Source organism: Dysidea avara, chromosome 6, assembly GCF_963678975.1.
Source record: "Dysidea avara chromosome 6, odDysAvar1.4, whole genome shotgun sequence".
NCBI lineage: Eukaryota > Metazoa > Porifera > Demospongiae > Dictyoceratida > Dysideidae > Dysidea > Dysidea avara.
This window is the reverse complement of record NC_089277.1, coordinates 16,333,794-16,355,018: the sequence shown is the minus strand read 5'-3', so window position 1 is coordinate 16,355,018 and position 21,225 is coordinate 16,333,794. Positions and strand designations below refer to the sequence as shown.

The window sequence follows — 21,225 nt, the reverse complement described above, 5'->3', positions numbered from 1 at the left end:
CACCAGTAAACAGTGTAATATCCCAATTGTCTGTACCGAAACTGAATAAAAACATAACAAAACACAACATTTCCCCGCCATATAGATACAGTATTCAATTAATGCCACTGACTTCTGATTTGTTTCTCAAGCTCAGAGTTTATTGTTTAATAAGGAACCAAAAGAGGAAACCTCTTTACTGCTAACAAAATGCGTGATGAAATAATATAATCTGACGGCATTCATCTTTTGTTAGCTTGATTGTACAACTTGTACTGTACACAGAACACAAGAATATTCTGTACCCCGCAAGAGCTAAAAGAAATAGGTGACCATGATTAGGGTACTGTTTGGTAAGTCAGCATATATGTAACTTGAAGGCCACCTACACTGGTTAATACAATGGACTCAGTCTTTTAAGAGGATTGCTTCCTGCTGGCAATAAAACACCTACACCAGAGATAAGCCTCTTATGGGAATGATGAGGTCATGAAGTACACCTTAGCTATGGTCACTATACTTATTAATGAGGTCACAAAGTAACTATGTTTGTGACCTACTTGACATGGTTACTACAAAGAGGTGGTTTTATTAATGAGGCGACCACTAATCATACTGTAATTGCTCTCATTATTGTAAAGGTTAAAATAACAATGAATCAGCCAAGGGGAAAGTTATCAAGGGAAAAAAGTAGTGAAGTAAGTGAGGTTGCCTACAACTAAAGATATGCTAGTGGAATGGGGGATTAAATGTTCAGGTGTAGGCAACCTCACTTGTTATACTTTTATGATCCCTAATCAAACAAATTCCGTTGGTTTACGTTTCAGTATACATAACATAATCATGACTGGTGAGCCATGCATACATACCACATCAAAAGAAAGAATGCCGCCAGTCATAATGCTTTCTTTCATCTGAACGTTTGCCCCAACTACTGTATTAACTGTTGAAAGTGAAGTACGTACCTAATACACTTCATTATCAGCTACATTTACTTGCACATCATTACAAATAACGAAAAGTGCCTCTGCAATCAATCCAGTCACTACTGGAAACACAGACGTAGAGAACACATCACGTGCTACTGCATGCAAATCAGCACCTTGTGCTGTCAGCAAAGAATAAATAGGACACAAAGGAGGACAAAGGTAAATCCATGATGTGTAGAGAACGTTGTACGTAGTGCGGTACTGTATGACAAAAAGTACCTGTCAGGTTGAAGCAATGTCTTACAGTGAAAAAGTCAAACCCATAGCTTTAGCGCTTGTCTGAAGGAATTAGTGTGTCAGTCAGTAGAATATTAAAAATATTAAAATTTCGTAGCAACCATTTGGAGGCATTTCAGGTTGTACTGAAAGCATTTTTAGACTTGCTCACCAATACTGCCAAAGCACCATGAATTGGTTTTGGTTAATGTTGTGTTGTGAGAAAGTGAAAAACCTCCATGATCCCTAATATACAGCACTACTGTACTGTATGATTTATACCTTTTAACATTTTATGTACAAATAAAGTTATCACATAATCATTATACTAAGACAGTCAAAATAAGTTGCCAAATTTGATAATGTACATTGCTAACAATATAACCCTGTGTTTGGTGTCATGAAGTCTGGTAAAAGAAACATTGGTACAGTAATATTTCAGTGAAGTGCTCCTGTGAAACCCAGCTCACTTAGTGGCCACCCTGTTAATAAGACCACCTCGTTATAACAACATGGTGGCACATATCCAAATGCTCTATGGCTGCCCATATAAAGTCAAAGGTCAAGGACATGAATACAAAATATGTAAAACTCAACAGTCCATTGTACAAACTACAGTACATACATGTAAGTTGCAAATCAAGGCCAGTCCAATATAAATACCTGGACTGGTTTAGTCATCAGAGAGTAGAAAGTGAAAATAAACATTGCATCTTGGAGAGTACAACAATGAGGTTACCACAAAGATCACATTTAAACACATCCAGGATATGTGGGTAATCACATTCCTTGTTGATCTACTGTAGCAATCCCATCTTGTTTGGTGGATTTTTTGGCGATCTCTATTCCTTACAAGTGTAAGGAAAATTAGAAAAGTTACATCTGAGTAGGGATTATAGAAATAAAAAGCAATGAAACAAGGGAGGTCGTCACAGCCTCAAACCAGCTCCACCATACTTTCATGCTGCCTTAGCAGTACAAGCTTAAAGGTGCCTACAGTATGACCTGACATGATTCTAATTGGAAATTTTTGTTAAATTGTTCAGTGGAAAATTCTGATGCCTTCAGACCAACATAACTCAATGGCTTATACTATGGACTCGACTTTTTCACTGTAAAGTCAGTCCAATAGGTAAATGGAATATCATATGAGTATGTGGTTTGTACCACGCTACTCTGCAGTTAACGGCCATTTTCTTAAGCATTACTCGAACATTGTAGCATGATTGAGCATGATATAAAACAACTCTACATTGGAAAGAATTTTCACCGTTTCTAAGATGATAATTACAATGATACTACATGTCACAATGGATAGAAGAAAAAAAGAAGGATTAGTAACAGTTATGATATTGTAGGTCTACTTCTTATGACTAGTTTAGTGCTGACCATGGAATAGGCGGTCCATATGCAGATTAACAGGAGCCCAAGTGTTGTATGTAAAAATTCATTTTACATGAAATAAGTACCAAAGCCACTATATAGTGGTGTTTGGGGCCAAAGAGTTTAAAAGGGAATCATCCATATTTTCCGTAGTGACTACATAGATCTCAGAAGTATTGTTCTTCCTTGTAACAGGCTGAACATACCTGAAAATGAAGCATAATGGCCACTTCACTTTTCAGTAACTTTCAGTAATCAACGGTTGGGGCATGCATTTAGATACAAATGATCGTATCTGGTGCCATTCTTTCTTTTGATGTAGTATGGGTGGGTTCACCAGTTGTAATTATGTTCCAAAAAGTATGCAAACAAGTGGGAAAGGAGATTTAGTGGAATGGCGGAAACGGTGGAATTGGCAAAAACAGTAAGAACCGTCGTTTACAGATTATGGACAGCCTTAGAACGCCCATTACCAGTTAGCTACTACTGCTACACATAAATACAGCTACATAGCCATAATTGAATCGCATGGTCTTTGTAGTGCCTACTCGCATGGTCTTTGTAGCATCGATTCTGTCACTTGCAGCTTAACATCATCCATGGCAATCAATTCTTCTTAGACTATAGAGTCTGGGCGGTAGTCTTATCTCAAGCCTATCGATCATCACCTCAACCAGCACCTTAAAATTAACACGAAGCACTTCCTAGGTACCAAAACATGATAGAGTATTCTAGAATGTTTTTTTATGTAGTGGCTATTCGTCTGGTTCCGGACGCCGATTTCACCAGGCTATTCATCCAGTTTGGATCACGTAGTCCTGTTTGTCCGGAAGTGTCACCCATAACTCGAGTATCAAACACACTAGTTGTATGAAGGTAAGTTTTGGGGTGAGTTCGAGGCGAGCTAGGGTTGGAGCGAGCAAAGCGAGTGTCCTGGCAAAGCCAGGTCGCCTCGAACTCACCCAAAAACTTACCTTCATACAGACATGAAAGTCATCATTGTGCTTAACAGGCAAACGTCGCGTTAGGGTTAGGGTCGGGTTCAGCTTTGGTTTCTTCGTTTTCACTAGATATTCTTGGTTTCTTCTTGAACGATGTATTTAAGGTAGAAACTAAGAGAGGTGGGTAGCTGGGAGCCACGCAGCACAGTGGTTACGATGCTTGCCTCACACAATGGAGGTTCCGGGCTAGATTCCTGGACAGGCCGTGATTTTGTTGTTGTTTTTTTCGTTTGAGGACCTTTTTTTTTGTCTAAGTTTTTATTCACGTGATCTGAACCGGACGAATAGGCTGGTGAAATCGGCATCCAGACGAATAGCCACTACCTTTTTTTAAACTACCACGTCTGTTATGGTGCCACAGATGATGTTAAGCTGCAAGAAGACAGAATAACCAGCGCTACAAAGACCATGCGGTTCAATTGAGGTGAGTTTTCTACGCTGCATTTATGCATAACAGTAGCAGCTAACTGGTAGTGGGTGGTCTAAGGCTGTCCATGATCTGTCAATGAGTCTTACTGTTTCTTGCCATTCCTTTCCCCAAGCAAGTACAAGGAAAAATTAGGAATTTAAGCTCAAAAAAAGGTGTGTCACCTACAACTGCGATATACTGTACTAGTGGATAACTAATCCCCAATTCAGTCATGGTACTTGTTACATTAATGTAGGGCTGGGACAATTGTTGAAATTTACCTTTGAACAATCGCTAATAAAGTGTTCAAACATTCAAAGCTTCGGTGTTAGCTTTCAAATTACAGTTTTTTTTTTGCATTTAAGCAAAGCACATCCTTAAGTTTCACCATTCCAATCCTATTTAATAAGTTTGTAAGCATTCGGAAAGTGCATAGCAGCAGTACTGAATTACGCGATAAATCGATTGCAAATGGGCGTGTCTGCTAAACTGTAATCACGTATACACCTGTAGGTAAACACCAACTAATGGCTAAAAGGACGTCTTCCATGCATTATCACTTTATAAGGTGTTTTAAGGCTAAACTACAATAGCAAGCTAAACTGCGATAGTTAAAAAGTGGGCATGGCACACAAAGATTTATCTTGCTAAGACGAACATCGATCGCGCAAGATGAATAAGCAGCTGCAATAAAAAATGACGTTTATTTGTTACACTATGAGTGCATTACGAGCTTCGAAGGATACTTTTATAATTCAAAGTTTACTTAACCTTCGAACCGACGAAACATTCAAAGCTTTGTCCCAGCCCTAGCCAGATAAACAGTTGGGGATATCAGAACATTATTAACTTTATTTAGACACAGTAACTCACTTGTGACTGAATGTTGTACAGTTTTTTAAAGGAGAAGTCATATTCATTGAGAGGAACCTGTGTACAATAAACAATGTGGTGTAAACACGTTAGTATACATGGTGTGGGAATTACAAATCCATATACTGTATCAGCTCTTTTAAATACATAAAAACAAATCAATTGTATTTTAATATGTATGTATGTATGTATGTATGTATGTATGTATGTATGTATGTATGTATGTATGTATGTACGTACGTACGTACGTACGTATGTATGTATGTATGTATGTATGTATGTATGTATGTAATTTTATTTATTTATTAAGGCTTTACAGCACAAGTGCTGAAGGTCTGTAGGACACCTGGTCCTATAGCCTGTTTAAAGTTGTTTTACAGAAAGTATGTTTGAAAAGGTGGAGTATGTATGCATGTATGCATGGATGTGTGTGTGTGTGTGTGTATGTGTGTGTGTGTGTGTGTGTGTATGTATGTGTGTGTGTGTGTGTGTGTGTGTGTGTGTGTGTGTGTGTGTGTGTGTGTGCGTGTGTGTGTGTGCGTGTGTTAGTGAGTGAGGCAGCACAGCAAGTAACTAGTGTTAACTGAAAGGTTCCAGGTTCAATGCCAGATTATGCCAAGCTGCTGTTGTTGTTTTCTTGAGCAAAAAGCTTTAGCTGTATACTGGGTAGGTGTGGCCTGGTGTCAACTGGGGAAGAGAACAATGGGTACTGGGGAAGCAAATGTCCAATTGTCCTTGTCTTGCTAAATGATGTTGGGGTTGTTGTGGAATTTTGGGTTCTGTGGTCTGGTCCTCCTGTGGGTTACTAGTCCTTCACAAGACTTGAATGCCTGAGTGATGCACACACAACAGTGCTAGTTTGCTTGGTGGCAATAGCTGTGCTTTGCATATTTTCAGGAGGCTTTGCATGCACGTGTGTGTGTGTGCTTGTGTACGAGTGTGTGTGTGTGCTTGCATACAAGTGTGTGTGAGTATGTGTGTATGCTATGTGCGTGCATGCATGTGTGCACCTGTGTACGTATGTGTGTGCATTCGTGCGCATGCGTGCATGTGTTGTGTGGATGTACGTGCATGTGTATCTTGGGACATCAAATAAATTATCATTTCTATTACCTTTGCTAGTTTCAAATACTTTAAGAATCCCAGTTCTTCTGGCATAAGCAGTAGCAAGGCATTCCCCCTCCCTCCAGCTCTAGCAGTACGTCCAACTCTGTGTATATACTCCTGTACAATGACAACACCATAGGATATCAATGGATCATGTGATCTGTAAGTTAATACTGATGCAGTGGTTGTTATACAGAGGTGGTAAAATAGGATTCTCTGACATCAAAGACAATGACTAAGAAAATGTACAGTATCTGTTGAGAGTCAAAATACAAAGTGAAAACTTGCCATCATTTGGAGATGAATTTCTAAGATGATGGGTCAATATTATCACAACTATTATAATCAATTGACTAGGGCAGGTTTCATTATTGTCCAGCGTAACTTCAAGCATTAAATGACACTTTGATCCTACCCAGCAAGTCTAGCCACTTTGTTGTTTTTCTTCTGTTACTTCATCATGTATAGCATCAAATCTTTTAGTTATGACAATTCCATAACATATAAACGTATTAAATTATTACTACATATAATAGTCATTCATGAAATTACATAAGGAAACAATCAAACATAGTTGACATGACGACATATCTATACAATTAGTTGCTGGGCAATGAAATAGTAAGTACAGTAGTTCCAAAGATGTACTTCATGACCTCATTAACAAGACCACCTCATTATAGTGACCATGTTAAGTAGGTCCCAAACATAGCTAAGGTGTACTTCATGACCTCATTAACAAGACCACCTCATTATAGTGACCATGTCAAGTAGGTCCCAAACATAGCTAAGGTGTACTTCATGACCTCATTAACAAGACCACCTCATTATAGTGACCATGTCAAGTACATGGGTGTAGGCCCCAAACATAACTAATGTGTACTTCATGACATTAGTAATAAGACCACCCCATTATAGTGATCATGTCAAATATGTAGATCCTAAATACAGGCTGTACTTCCGACCTAATTAACAAGACCACCCCTTTATTTCAGACCATATATTTCATAATCCTAGTAGTTGGTAATATAACGTTCATCCATATAAGGACTATGATATAGCTATAGTTCCAGAACATACTGTAATTATTATGTTCATACTTAGAAACACAAAGATCTAAACAGTTTACAAATGGTTCGTTCAGTGTATGCACATACAGATTGATCAGAGGAGGTACGACACACTCACGGGAGCTAGTACGATTTGTATCATGAGCCACGGTAGTGGTTCATAATAAAGATCGCCCTTTTTTTTGCCAAAATCCTAATAGAACACACACTACCTTAGGAAACTTCCCCAACCACAAAAGAAGCCATAGAAGTTATAACATTAGGTCCACTGGAAAGTCAAAAGGACTAATAAAAGTACTTTTTTAAATAACTGAAATATGTCATTTTGTACATCTTATTTTTTTTCCACAGGGCTATATGGAGCAAAATGTAAGTATTTTTTGGGAATAAAAACTACACAACTTTCCTTCCTATGTCTTTCTTCACGTCCATGACCTATTTTTAACTGCATATTGCAATGTTAACATCCACTTTCAAGCAAATTTGCTTCTTGTAGGTTCACTTTGCCATTTATCTTCTGACTCAAGGGTAACCAATGTGTACTAATAAGTATCCAATCTATTCATGTTAATACATTCATTTGGAAACCCTATATCATTACCTATTAAACCACAGTATATTAAGTTCATACCAGAGCAACAATGTTGTTGTGTACCACTGTGTACTTGACTTACAGAGGTTTTCAGGTTGGTTGTCTGTACATGTGCAACGAATTACTGTAGAATTACAGTAATCCGTTCATTTGCTGCCATGCGCTGACAACTAACCTGAAAACCTCTGTATTGTGATCACATATGATGACTGACTTGATAACATGTTTAGTACAGTATACCATCTAGCACCACCCAGCACCGTTTATTTCAGCGAACTCTATTCCCATATTTTAATTTTCAAATTTTTTTTTTACACTGTTAAAAGAACTACTTTAACTGGGTTTCAATAAAAACTAGGTGCCGATTGAAAGCTTATCTTACGTAATTACATGGTGCAGTTAATCCTATGGTTTGATATAAATGTACACGCCGATTGAAGATGTTGTCACGTGATGAAGAATGAACCACATGAAATGGAGGACCATGTAATGGTGACAATGGAAGAAAATAACACTTGAAATGTGCTCCATTAATAATGAAAAGTCAATTAGCTAAATTAAGCATTAGTTTAAAAGTCAAAATATACAGTTACAGTAACATCAATTATTTTAGACAGCGCTTAATGTATGTTGTACTTCTTCTGCAGATTGATAGGGTAAGGATAGGGTAAGGCTTGAATAAACTGTCACATGGTTTTCTTAATTTCTCTATTCTCGTTTATTCCTAAAACTTCACCTCACATATATCTGGCTCTAAGACATATCAATCTATAGAAAGAGTACGCACAGAAATTGTTCTAAAATTTCACTCTCACATTCATGGTAACTAACCATTGACCCTAAACATTCTAATAGAAAATTTTCCTAACAGTAAATTGTACACTTGAAATTACACCCAATACACACTGGTTGGTGTTTGGGTATGAATGACAGGTATGTACCAAATTATCAGGAGCTTTAGAAATCCTGGTACTAACGTAAAAAAAGCCATCGCATGCTACAACAAATTAACACCTTCGTTGTCAATGAAGAGAAATGGGACACAAAGGAAGTCAATGCTCTAACCACTGAGCTACAAGGGCTTTGTTATCTCATAATGAAATATCTTTGAAATGATATCTCTAGTGTTTGTATCTCCTAATATGTTCCTACAACTAACCACATGTTACCACAGGAAGTTGGTTTTGTGGTACAGGACAGCCTATAATACATGACCTTATATAGTAAGAATACTGGATGATGATAAAATAATTATTTCCTACTATACCCATAAATTTTATGATGTGCTACTTATATCATTTTGTGTTTACTAACTGTACTAGCTGTATACATGTACATGTATGGCTGGCACTGTTGTCACTGATCAGTCAAAAATGTGGGATAAAGAAAAATTTGTCATCAAGACTGTAAAACAGCAAAATTTTGTACCCATGGTGGGGAATTTGGCTAGAGCATAAACATATTCCATTATACTTCAGCACAATAAACATCCTGAATTGTGAGGAACTTTGTATCATCAGGTTATCACTACCAAGGTATTGTTTTAAACAATTGATTTGTGTTCTGAATTACAGGGTAGCTGTCAAGCTATAGCAAGTTCTGATGTAGTGGCTATCTCTTTTAGAATGTACACAACCTTTGGCATCAGTAATTTCATTTTGCCTCTAGTTGCACTGTGTTTTAAATTCACTGTAATAAATTTTCATCTTTTGAAAATATATGGTGTCAAAAATTTTAATGACAAATATTTTCAACATGGAAATTTTCCTGATATACAGCACTCAGTAACTTGTGAGAATAATAAAAGAAAATTTTGGACTTTTCAGACACTGCTTCACTTAAATTTCTATATAGGCTAACTGGCACCTAATGTTTATCTGTAATACGGCAGTGTCCTACGTACAGCATGTTCAATGAAATTGAAAGTTTGTAAAGTGGAATGGGAAGATTAAATTTATTCAACATTAACAATTGTTTATTAAACAGCTTGTTAGTAATCTTATTAATGAAACGACATCTGTATGGTGTTTGTTTGTACAAACATACGCCACATGAGTGTCTTTAATAATATGCACGTGTTTGCGTTTAACAACTTGTACAGCTTTTATTTCATTAGCTAAACTTGTTATTTGTAACTTGTATTGTCTTCTTTATCAAGTGTAACACCTCAGGATACATCAGTGTACACATCAGTGTAATCATACATTATGGTAATGCTGTATATTAGGGCTTGGGCTTTCTTACACAAAATCTAGAAACCAGCTTCACAATATCTCCATGGCATCTTGGCAGTTTTGGTTAGTCAACAGAGTGGACAAAAATGCTTTGATAAAATTGCTACAGAATTTTGAAAAATGTATATTTTACAGAAGTGTCTACTGACTGACTAACTAACTGCTTGCCTGCCTTCACACAAGCATAACTCATAACGACCAAGGGCTACAGGTTGTTTCCACTGTTGTACGTCACTTTAGACCGGCAGGTGCCTTTTAGCATACTGCTATATGGAAAATGTACGTATCACCTCATTTATGTTCCATTTCTTCTCACTGACAATGCAAGGTGCGTCGATTCGCACTACAACTTGACCGGCCACATAATGAAGCATACGTAGTAACACCTACATAGAGCTCTGTACAATGTGCAAAGCACACTCTGAATGTTGGTAGCATGTGATGGCTTCCCTATGTTTGAAATGGAAATTGTTTGTACTTGTAGTGACTGGATTGATTGCTGAGGCACTTCTTGTACTGTTCTTCATTTGTAACACTGTGTAACAGGCTGAACGTAGCTGAAAGTGAAGTATAATGGCTACTACACTTTTTAGTAATTGATAGTTTGGGGCACACGTTCAGACATAAACATTAAGTGCCATTCTTTCTTTTAATGCAGTAAGTGTGGGTTAACCAGTCATAATTATATTACAAAAAAAGTAAACAAACAAGTGCAAGGAAAATTAGGAATTTAAGTAGAAAATTTAGTGACCCGATGACGATGTGGGTGAGTGCTACCCACAAATTAATTACCAAGGCCACAGGCCAAGGTAATTAATTGCGGGTAGCTGAGCCCACATCGTCAGAGGGGCGCTAAATAGTGTAGAAACTGATGTTGGCTTGTTCTAAGTAGTTTAGAAAATTTCTCTGAGCAAAGAAAGATCGAGAGAAAGTGGCGCTGTGGGTACTAGCATCGAGATTTACCATTCCAGGTGTCAGCATCACACCACAGTAGCTATACTATGTCTGGATGAGCACCAATGACGCTTGCCTAGTTCAGAAAGTAAGCTATAACAAGTGACAAAATGGCTGCTAACATCAAGAGATACTCTTCAAGTTTATTAATTGTGTCAGCACCATACTACATTGCAGCATAGTGTAGCTGTGTAGCTCTACTCAAGTGATGTATTGGCTCGTTCTAAGTAAACCACAAGCTAGACCACAGGTTACTAACTAGTTAGTAACCCTGCCACAGATTTCTATCGGATTTAGTACCTTCATTAAGCCTGTAGACGTCAAAGGAAATTATGCGTAAATTTTAGTGGTTGTTTACTACATTCATCAAACGAAAATCAGCAAAGCTAAAAACAAAATCACCTTACTGTTGCTTAATTAGAGCCCTTCAGACTTGGCTACCCACAAATAATTACCTTGGACTACTTATTTCTAATTGAACTTAAAATTCCTAGTACCTGTGTAGATAAACACTGCTGTTAGTAGAAGCTTACTGTAGTACATTTCACTGCTGCAGGCATTGAAAAGGAAAGGCATGGCCTCCAGACATGTGATGTATAACAAGTATTGCTCTTATTCTTATTTAAAATAAAACTGCAGCATAATACGTAGCTAGTGTTTACTCAAGGATGGTGTTTACACTTTATTTGAGGACGCTATGTGGTCATTATTCTAAATCAGCAACTATTAGAGGTGTATGTGTTTAAACAAATAAATACAGTAATCACTTTAATTTGTATGACAATTGGTCTACCTTAGGATCATCAGGAGGATCATATTGAATGATCCAGTCAACTTCAGGAATATCCAGTCCTCGAGCAGCCACATCAGTGCACAGGAGAATACCAGACTCTGCTTGACAGAAGTCAAAGAATGTTGTAGTTCGTTTTTGTTGTTTTTGTCTTCCCTGGTAACCAACACAAACATACAACAATTTTAAATGTACATAATGAAAATCCACATTGTGTATTTACACATAATGTCAAAAGTAGCTAGTACAATAGTCTCAACTTACATGAAAGTAGAACACACACAAAACACACACACACTACACACACACACGGTCACAACAATGGTCTCATCAATGAGGTCATAAAGATACTGTATGTTTAAGAACTACTTGAAATGACCATTATAAATACGCATCTGGTCACTGTACAAGACTTACATGGATGCTTTGTACAGGAATGTCAATGTAGTTGAGCAGCTCGGAGTGGTGCTGGACTGATTTACAGGAGGAGAGAAAGACCATCACTTTCTTCTTCAAGTTCTTTTTGAGGAAAGTGAACAACAACAAAAACCTCTGATCAGCTGGACACACTATGTAGCCCTACATGTACAAGAATAATCATACAGTATAGCAGTACTGTATAGTAGGGATCATGAAGGTTTGTACTTTACCATGAAAACATGTTGACCAGAAACCAGCCTCACAATATCTTCACCGTGCCTTAGTGATATTGGTTAGTTACTATATAATCAAGCTCAAAATGCACCATCAGTGTGGTCTGAAGTGCTTCAAATATAGGATGCTACAAAATATTTAGTGGAATTTCTTCTGACTGACTGACTGACAAACCAATGCCTTCAAAATAAGCATACTGTAACACAATAATGGCTAAGGCTATTATTGAATTTTCACTGTTACTGTAGATGTCTCTCAGCCTGATAGCGTATACCTGGAAATTTTCGTGATACGTAATTTTCACGGTTTTCAGTCAGTAAATAAGCTAACATGAAATTTTATCACATGAAAATTTATGTAAGTCTCCTACACCTCATCTTACTAATAAACTAATAAATCAGTGTGGCTCCTGGTGTGTGATAACGTTGTAGGCATATGTGAACTCCACATATGCTTACAAACCATATCACACATTCCCGATTTTAAAGTGGGTGTGGCTCACGAACAAAGCTGGCCTACTGCATGCCTCGTACAAAGATTGCCACTACTGTGCTACTTGGTTCAGACGTGCTTTAGCAATCTGTACAATGATTGGAGTAAATATATCAATGCAGACCTGTCGTAGCACTGTGGTTGAGAACAAAAATTTCGAATCAAGCAACAGCAATCCGCGAAATTTAAAATGCAAAAATTCTGGGATAAGAGGCATCCGTGAAATTTAAAATGTGAAACTCCTGACTAAGGACAAACCGTGAAATATGCATACCGTGAAAATTTCCGGGTATACCTTTTGAGAGTATGTGCAATGCACACATCAATGAGCATGGATTTAACTCTGTCCTCCACTGTGTCCCATTTCTTTTCACTGACAGTACAATGTGTCATAGCACATTAACAGCTTAATGTTTTTACTTTAATGCACATAAAACAAACCGGATATTGTCTGTAATTTTTACACCAGGCCTTACACCACGTTCACACAATCCCGGGTTAGCCAGAGCGTTTTCAACTCGGGTTATTGAACTCGGGTTGGCCCTTGTTCACACTACTGCATCTGATGCAAGCTCGATAGTGCTAGTGCCAAATAATAATTAGCTAAAGCAAGCACACAAGCTTTTGATTATTTAGGCGCTTAATAAAAGGCACTAGAATTGTAGCAAGGAAGCACAGAACCAGCTAAAATAAGTCGTACAATGTTATAGCCGCCATGTTCAAGCTAGTGGGTGCTCCTTTCGCCAGGAATGTTAACGCGTCATTTGAGCGTAACTGTCACAAAGTCTACCAGAACTACAGTACATTGTAGCCATTTTGAAGAGCAGTTTTAGAGCGTAGAATATACTTACTGTGTGGTGAACAGAAGCAAGTTGTATTGTTAACCTTAGATGGACAGCTCAGAATGTGATCACACTGTATCCTATCCCGAGCCAACCTGTGCCAGTTCACCTCTCTTTGTCATGCCGTGCTGGACCCAGTTTGGCACGGCTTGATTGATTCACACTGTAATTTGTTTCGAGCCGTGCCATGCTCTACCCGGGTTAGAAGGTAGTGTGAACAGGATGTTAAACAGCCAAAGAAAGCAGACTGGTTGTTGCAATTGTTTCAGTGAGTAGGCCCAACTTGGCAGTATTGGTTGGGTACAACATGCTTTCAAAATGTCCTGAAAAGTTTCCAAAGTGTTCTAGTTTTATACCATGTACTTACAGTATGTAATAAGTTGTGAGATATAGTCACACATCTGACATGAAAATGTCAATCCACTTTGTTTAGTGTAGTCATACAATTTATAGGCTAATACATCATTTACACACTCACTTGTTCTAATCCTTCAACTGTCGCTGTATCACGATGATCATCCACTCCAACATATAGTGGTGTTTTCTTCAATGATACTCTTGCAAGATCCTCAACATTACGAGTTTGTGTGGCTGAAAATAAAACTGTTTGCCTTTTTCCTAAACAATAACAATATAATTGATACACACATAGACGTGCACACACATACGCATGAAAACACTACGCACACTACACATACCCATGCATGCATGCATGCATGCATGCACTTACTCTCTCACTCACTCACCCACTCAACACACACACTACACAATACACACAAACATACGTGGCAGTAGTTTCACTATTTGTTTCATCTCCTCCTCAAATCCTATCTGCAGTATCCTGTCTGCTTCATCAATTACCAAACACTGAAGATTATTGTACAAAAATCCCTTGGTGTTCTAGACACATAAGGTGTGTACTTCATTACATCATATAATAGACCACCTCATAGTCAAAGCCATAATTATTATGTGACCCACTGAGCAAAAACCTGACCTGTTTGTGCATTTTCCTCAAACTTCATTATATGACTTCTTTGTTGTCTATAGGGAAAATGTAATTAAAGCTTCAGCCTTATCTGGTAAGAGCTTTTGGAGTTATAGTGATAGACAACAAGAAGAGCAAAATAATCGATTCTGTACAGTGATTATATGGGAAAAAATTACAGGCGCTTGTTTAATCAATAATGTAATTCTTGAGTGCAACGGACTATGCAGTTGGGACTTGTGTCATTCTATTCACCATGAACTGGGGCATTCATCAAGGTATAGATTTTGACCTAAACATATCCATGCTATCAAACAATAGTTCAAGCTTAGAAACGGCAAAAATAAAGTTACCTTTTACCGTAATGTAAACAAACACGCATAACTTGTGTTTGCTGATGATATAGAAACAATACAAAGATATTCTTACTCTTCATGAAGAGGTGAATTCATTGGTATACTAAATATTTCAATTCGTGTGTTACTTCACTGTTCACTGAAGCAATTAAAACGTACATAACATTGTTTGTGTAGCAAGTGTGTTGTTTACCCAGTGTATTTCAGTGGCAGTTATCTCAAAAACAAACAAGTTGGGTTTTTGCTCAGCGGGTCACAAGTTATTTCCCCCACAGGTGACCCTATTAATGATGTCTTCCTCAATATCAGATCCAACAGCTAAGCTGTGACATTTTAACCCTGGCTTTTTCAAAGGCAACAATGTTTACTGTTTAGCTGTGTTTTGCATGGATTATAACTCTTTTATTTTAACAGCTCCAAATGGCACTTATATTATTTTACCATCTCTACAAGCACAATAATGATTACTGGTTATAAGTTAAGGTGTAGTGATTTTGTTTTATTCTAATAGAGTGCACATTTAGAGAACCATCACATATAGGGAACTCAGTGTGGTTTATTGATTTTCTTGATCACATGACACGCTATCGTGTGTCTTGATACATTACCTGTAGATGATCCAGTAATCTCCCAGGAGTGGCTATCAAAATGTTAACACCTTTACACAACTTCTCTGCCTCCGTCTTACGATTAGCTCCACCCATCACAATTCCCAGTGTGTGGTGATGATACTTGAATAGTTCCTTAGCCACTCCATATGTCTGTAGTGACAGCTCTCTAGTTGGTGAAATCACCACCACCCCAGTGCCTATATATCAAGACACATAAAGTGTGTAATGTAACACAAAAAGCTGGTATGACAGGCTAGTGTGTTTATTCAAGGTAACCAACAACATTTTTACACACAGGTAGCACTACGTTCACTGTTCAAGAGACTGACTTTACAATGGATAGTTTGCTCAGGATTCAATACAAAATTACCTCATGTCCCACCCCTCCCCCTCAAACTTATTACAGTGGAACCCTTCTAAATGGACACCATTGAGGAAATGAAATGATGTCCTTTATATGGAGGTGTCCTTATTTGGGGTTATATGGTACCATGTGAACCAGATTAATAGCAACAGTAGTGATGTTATTGAGCATGGGTTATCTATGGTGTATGGCCTCAGCTACTACACTATCCAGACAATTAGGCACCACAAAAATTTTATAGCTACATGCTCTCATAAAGATTTGTCCGGATTACTCCGTATTTGATTAGTTATCAAGATGGTTGGCTATACAGAATATGTAGTATTCTTAAAGTGCACCAGCTACTATATTCAGAAGACCTGTGTAAGAACATTAACAGCAGTACTTGTATACGTATTCATATGGCTTCTCATAATTTCAGTGCTTTGTCTTGCACTTTGTAGAATAGGCAATACAGATACAGTGCTTTCTGCATTAAATGATGTAGTTCGATTGATTGTTGTAACTGGCAATGAACCTTTGTTATTTAGGTCCGCGATTAGCGAGGTGTTGTACTGTAGTGCTTGCCATGTCTGGGAATTGTGCAGTGTCCGGTTTACGGAATAGAGAGGTGTCCGCTATTGAGGGGGCATTAATACACACAGGTATTGGAAGTTGTATTTGGGACTTTATTAATTGTCCGTTATAAAGAGGCTGTCCGCCATTCAGGGGTGTCCGTTAAGAGGAGTTCACTGTATACTCCAAACCAACATAATCACACTGTGGCTGGTTATGATGGACAAACTAAATCATGTCCATACAATGTATACAATAGATTGTAGTCTACACAACTGACCGTTTCGTGGGAGAAATTTCAACTTGTACATCAGCTCTATAGCTGGTATGAGAAAAGCTAATGTTTTTCCACTTCCAGTCCTTGCTGCTCCCATTAAGTCCCTAAAAATACAATCAGATTATGAGGTTGGCAAGTACAATAATAGATTAAGTGTGTGTGTGTGTCTCCAATTAGGTGGTAGGAAATGTTGATCAATGCCTTAAAGTGTTCTCACAAGTTTCCAGCTTGTGTGTGAAGCCCTGCGGCATCACTTGACAATCGACAACATTAATTGTGCCCCTGTTGAAGGCCTCTTATTCTTATACTCCTGTTGAGGTCATAAAAACCTCTCAAGGTAGTCTCCATTACAAAGCAGCACAAAGAGCAGGAACAGTTATTTTATAGCTAGCAAATCAGTTGGTTCATGATGGATACGGAGGACTCTATTGACATCACCATAAAGGTAAAGATTAGAAGAAGATTGATCAGAATGTTCTTGAGCTGATGAAATTATTTTGATGCACTGTACATACTTACAGAAGATGAAATGGTTTGAAAATTATTTTTTTTGTGGAGACATTTGGAGTGTGGTATCGACTGTTGGTCAACGTAATAGTTAGACTGGCAGTTAGAAAGGTAATCAGGCACTGTTGTCAAATTTCTCATAATTTTACATCACACAGTACAGCTGTATATATACACATACTTTCCATCAAGCAGTGGTCTAATGCTCTTATGTTGTATTTCCATCATGTCAGTAAAGCCCATGTCAGTGACAGCATTCAGTGTCTTCTCAGATACCACATCTGACAGGGAAGCAAACTTCTTGTCCATACCCAGCTCACCACCTTTCGTCATCTCCTCCAGACTGGTACAGACTCCAGTCTCATCATCTGTCAACAACAAAATGGAACACACACTCATCTGATATTAACGTACATCGGTATAATAATAAAAAACTTGCAAGATACATTGTGTATAAAAAGTTTTCTAAAATCACTCCCTCAGTTCTACTGACAGTAAGGAATCACACAGGGAGACATGGACTCTCACAACACACTTACATACCAGTTTGTAAGTCTTCACAAACAATTGTTGATTCTGGTGGTTCAGCTGCTTCTAACATTTCTGGTTCACTGTGTTTCTTTTCTGTAACAAACAAACACTAAATAGTAAAGAAGGATACAGTGTTATGGAGAAGAGTTACACATTATCAGTACAGGGAATTTTAATACTTCTTGGAAAAGAAGAGAAATAAATAATGGTGGTCCCATGTTACGTCCTCTGCCAACAATACTCACTAGTACAACATGTCTGATAAAGACAGTCACCACAGTACAACCACTGGATGAACCAACAATAAAAATTGTACAACTACACTACATGTTTTGTGTGAAACAGCAAAAGTACAATTCTTCTCCTGAGTACATCCACCTTACTCTTGTATATCTAAGTACGTACTTATAACCACATGGATGTATCAGTGTGCGTACACAAGATCAGTAACAGTTTATTTGCAGGAGTGTATAGCTACATCCGGGCCTACTTTTAGACACTGGTGGGGGTATACCTGTACTATAGCTGCATCAAAGTGTGAGACCATATCGATATGAGTGTACATCCATCAGTTTTTAAAGTTACTAACATGACATAATGAACAAATTTAAAGCCTTGGTGGCCTCCTTGTAAGAAGCTTCAGAGGGTAAAATTTGACCTTCATTCCAGCCCTAATATAAAGAGCTGCGTACAACTACATAAGAGTGAAGAGTTGATAATAGGGCTGGAGCTGTCATAATCAGTTTATCATTAGTTTCTATATTATTCATGCAAGTACACTAATGAATAACCTGCACAAACAGAATTTTAACAGCTAGCTAGGTACGTACATGTATGTAGTCTAAAAGCAAACGTGTAGTAGAATTCACAGAAATGGGTTCAAGTCTTGCTAAATAGTTTTTGCATAGGGACAGTCAGACCTTGTGTTCAGGCATTCCTGAAAGCTGGTTCTCCACATTTATTTTTAGACTGAATTGATGTTTCTATATTTGGTTGAGTCATGCATCCGTGTACATATCTGGTCAATAAAACAACACTGTACACACTAAATAAAATGGTAGAAATTTTAACAATGCACAAATGTACAGCTCTGATTCCACTGATCTGCTGGAACCAACACAAACAAGTATAGCTAGGGTCCGCAATCCGAAAAATCAACTTTTACAAATCGATCCCCCTACCATTGTGGGATGTTCATTGTGGTATCCCATTGCTAGATCCACCATGGCACCAGAGGCACGATTATTGTCTTCACAGAAATATCGATTTCAGTATTTCGTGAGATGCAAAATTTATTTTTTAAATTCTGTGCTCCTCACAAAGGAGCGAATAAAACTTGCTACTTAGCTAGATATTATCCAGAGTTATTGTAGTTAAAAACTATGTAGAGTAATAAGCAAATGATCCACTGGGTTCCCGGCACAGGGTTGCTTTCTTTCAAAATCAGAAAACAAAACACGAATTTTCAAACTCAAACTGCCCTACCAGCCAAGGCAAGAAAAGCCAACTTTTCCTCATAGTGATGTGATAAGGTTGGATGGATAGTCTGTCTATGCTGTTAGTCTGGAAAGGATCTGAGACTTCTCACCATCTGGGTGAAGAGCGCCAAAATTTTCGGTTGTCATTCCACAGGATTCTCTCAATGGTGCCAAAGTCCCTTCAAGTGCTGGTCACCTAATTTTGTTTAGAATGATGATAAATGACGGTCAAATAGTTTGGTAGTAGTAGCGGTTGATGTTTCTGTGATTTCATATGATGCAATATACCAGCAGCTCCACCCAGCTCGAACCAAAAATGAAAGATTTTGTGCTTTTTTTGGTTTGTTTTGGGATATTTTGTAATATAAAGGTGATGTAGGGTGATCTAGTAAAGATTTGAAGCTGCTGTGGAACGTGAAGTCAAATTTGGATGATTCAGCTGCCTGCTGTGGTGCATCGCTTAGAGCGAAGTGTGGAAGCTATGGATGAAATAATAATTGACAACCGCTTATAACAGACGTCCAGGGACATCTTTTGCCATAGATTTAGTCAATAAGTAAGGTGATTGTTGTGGCTGCAGAAGCGATGGAAATGGCTAGAAAGCATGATACAACTCTTTAATGCTGCTGAAAATTTTGACGCTCGTCACCCATGCCAGATGGTGAGAAGTTCCGGATCTTTTCCAAGCTAACAGCATAGACAGACTATGCACCCAAACATATCGAAACACTATGACGAAGAGTTGGCTTCTCTTGTCGTGAGTGGTAGGACAGTTTTAAATCGAAAATTTTCACATTTCTTTGCCTGTTTTTTCAGAGAGCAACCCTGTGCTAGTCACCCAGCAAATCATTTACTTATTACTGTGCGTACTTTTTAACTACAACTATGGATATATGATCTGGCTAAGTAGCAAGTTTCATCCGATCCTTTGTGTGGAGCACAAGATTTTAAAAATAAATCTTGCATCTCGTGACATACTAAAAATGATATTTCTGTGAAGACAACAATCGTAACTCCGGTTTCATGGTGGATCTAGCAATGGGATACTACAATGAACATCCCACAATGGTAGGACATGTAGGAGGATCGATTTGTAGAAGTTGATTTTTCAGATTGCGGACCCTAGTGTAGCATTTAAACAAGAACTTCAGTGGGTGAATCAGTGTATAATCAGATATAAAATGATAAGTGTGCCTGCCTCGGATTCTGCAGGTATCGAGGAATTGATTTCAAATCACGTACAGATTGCGCAGGCATCATACCCCTCGGTCGGTATACACCGTCACTTACTTCGTTTGTGGCGAACTGAACCATCTGAATCCACCTCTTTTACGGCTCTCTTAAGACCTCTTTTCTTTGAATACACGGCAGCCATCATAACACGCTGTCAAATATGGGCACTATTTGGAGTACTTCATGACACGTGCACGCGTGCGCGATTTCTGGTCAGCCACACCCATTTTTTGTCTTACAAGAGAAATGGCTTCTGATGATGATTTTCAAGGTCTAGTTCTGAAGGGAGTTACCAAACTAGATCACAAGGAACTGGGACGAGGGACTTACGGGAGAGTTTACGCTGTCAAATATTGTGGAACGATATGTGCCGCCAAAGAGATCCACTCCATTCTGGTCGAAGAGGTGGGAGACGTGAAAATGAGACGAACAGTGGAATCTTTTATGAGGGAGTGTCGTCAATGCAGTACATTACGTCATCCTAACATCATACAGTTCCTAGGTGTTTATTATCCCTCTGTGGGGTCGGGCGGTGTACAGGGAAGGATACGGCTACCAGTAATGGTTATGGAGATGATGGTGGATAGCTTGACTTCACTGGTGGATAAACATGAGAAGATTCCTGTCCATATAAAATTTTCAATTGTCCATGATGTCTCCCTTGGTCTGTACTACCTTCACAATCACGACCCTCCCATCGTTCACTGAGACCTCTCCCCCAATAATGTCTTATTGACAGC

General features: G+C 38.2%; 1 protein-coding gene and 1 pseudogene across 3 annotated transcripts in view; one reads left to right on the top strand and one right to left on the bottom strand.

Moving 5' to 3' along the window:
• LOC136258825 (uncharacterized) overlaps window positions 1-20,690 on the bottom strand; it is a 22,623-nt gene extending 1,933 nt beyond the window's left edge. The window contains exons 1-11 of one of the 3 annotated variants that reach the window (XM_066052173.1): window positions 20,543-20,690; window positions 17,787-17,867; window positions 17,425-17,611; window positions 16,740-16,840; window positions 15,538-15,737; window positions 14,371-14,485; window positions 14,064-14,203; window positions 12,015-12,176; window positions 11,601-11,753; window positions 5,964-6,074; window positions 4,851-4,907 (exon numbers count right to left, since the gene is read on the bottom strand). In XM_066052173.1, the coding sequence (XP_065908245.1) occupies window positions 4,851-4,907; window positions 5,964-6,074; window positions 11,601-11,753; window positions 12,015-12,176; window positions 14,064-14,203; window positions 14,371-14,485; window positions 15,538-15,737; window positions 16,740-16,840; window positions 17,425-17,611; window positions 17,787-17,867; window positions 20,543-20,630 (1,395 nt within the window). In that variant the 5' untranslated portion in view covers window positions 20,631-20,690. Of the gene's footprint in view, window positions 1-4,850; window positions 4,908-5,963; window positions 6,075-11,600; window positions 11,754-12,014; window positions 12,177-14,063; window positions 14,204-14,370; window positions 14,486-15,537; window positions 15,738-16,739; window positions 16,841-17,424; window positions 17,612-17,786; window positions 17,868-20,532 lie in introns of all 3 variants that reach the window. The other 2 variants (XM_066052175.1, XM_066052174.1) reach the window with 2 other exon arrangements.
• The window catches only part of LOC136259295 (uncharacterized), a 107,947-nt pseudogene continuing 107,396 nt past the window's right edge, over window positions 20,675-21,225 (top strand).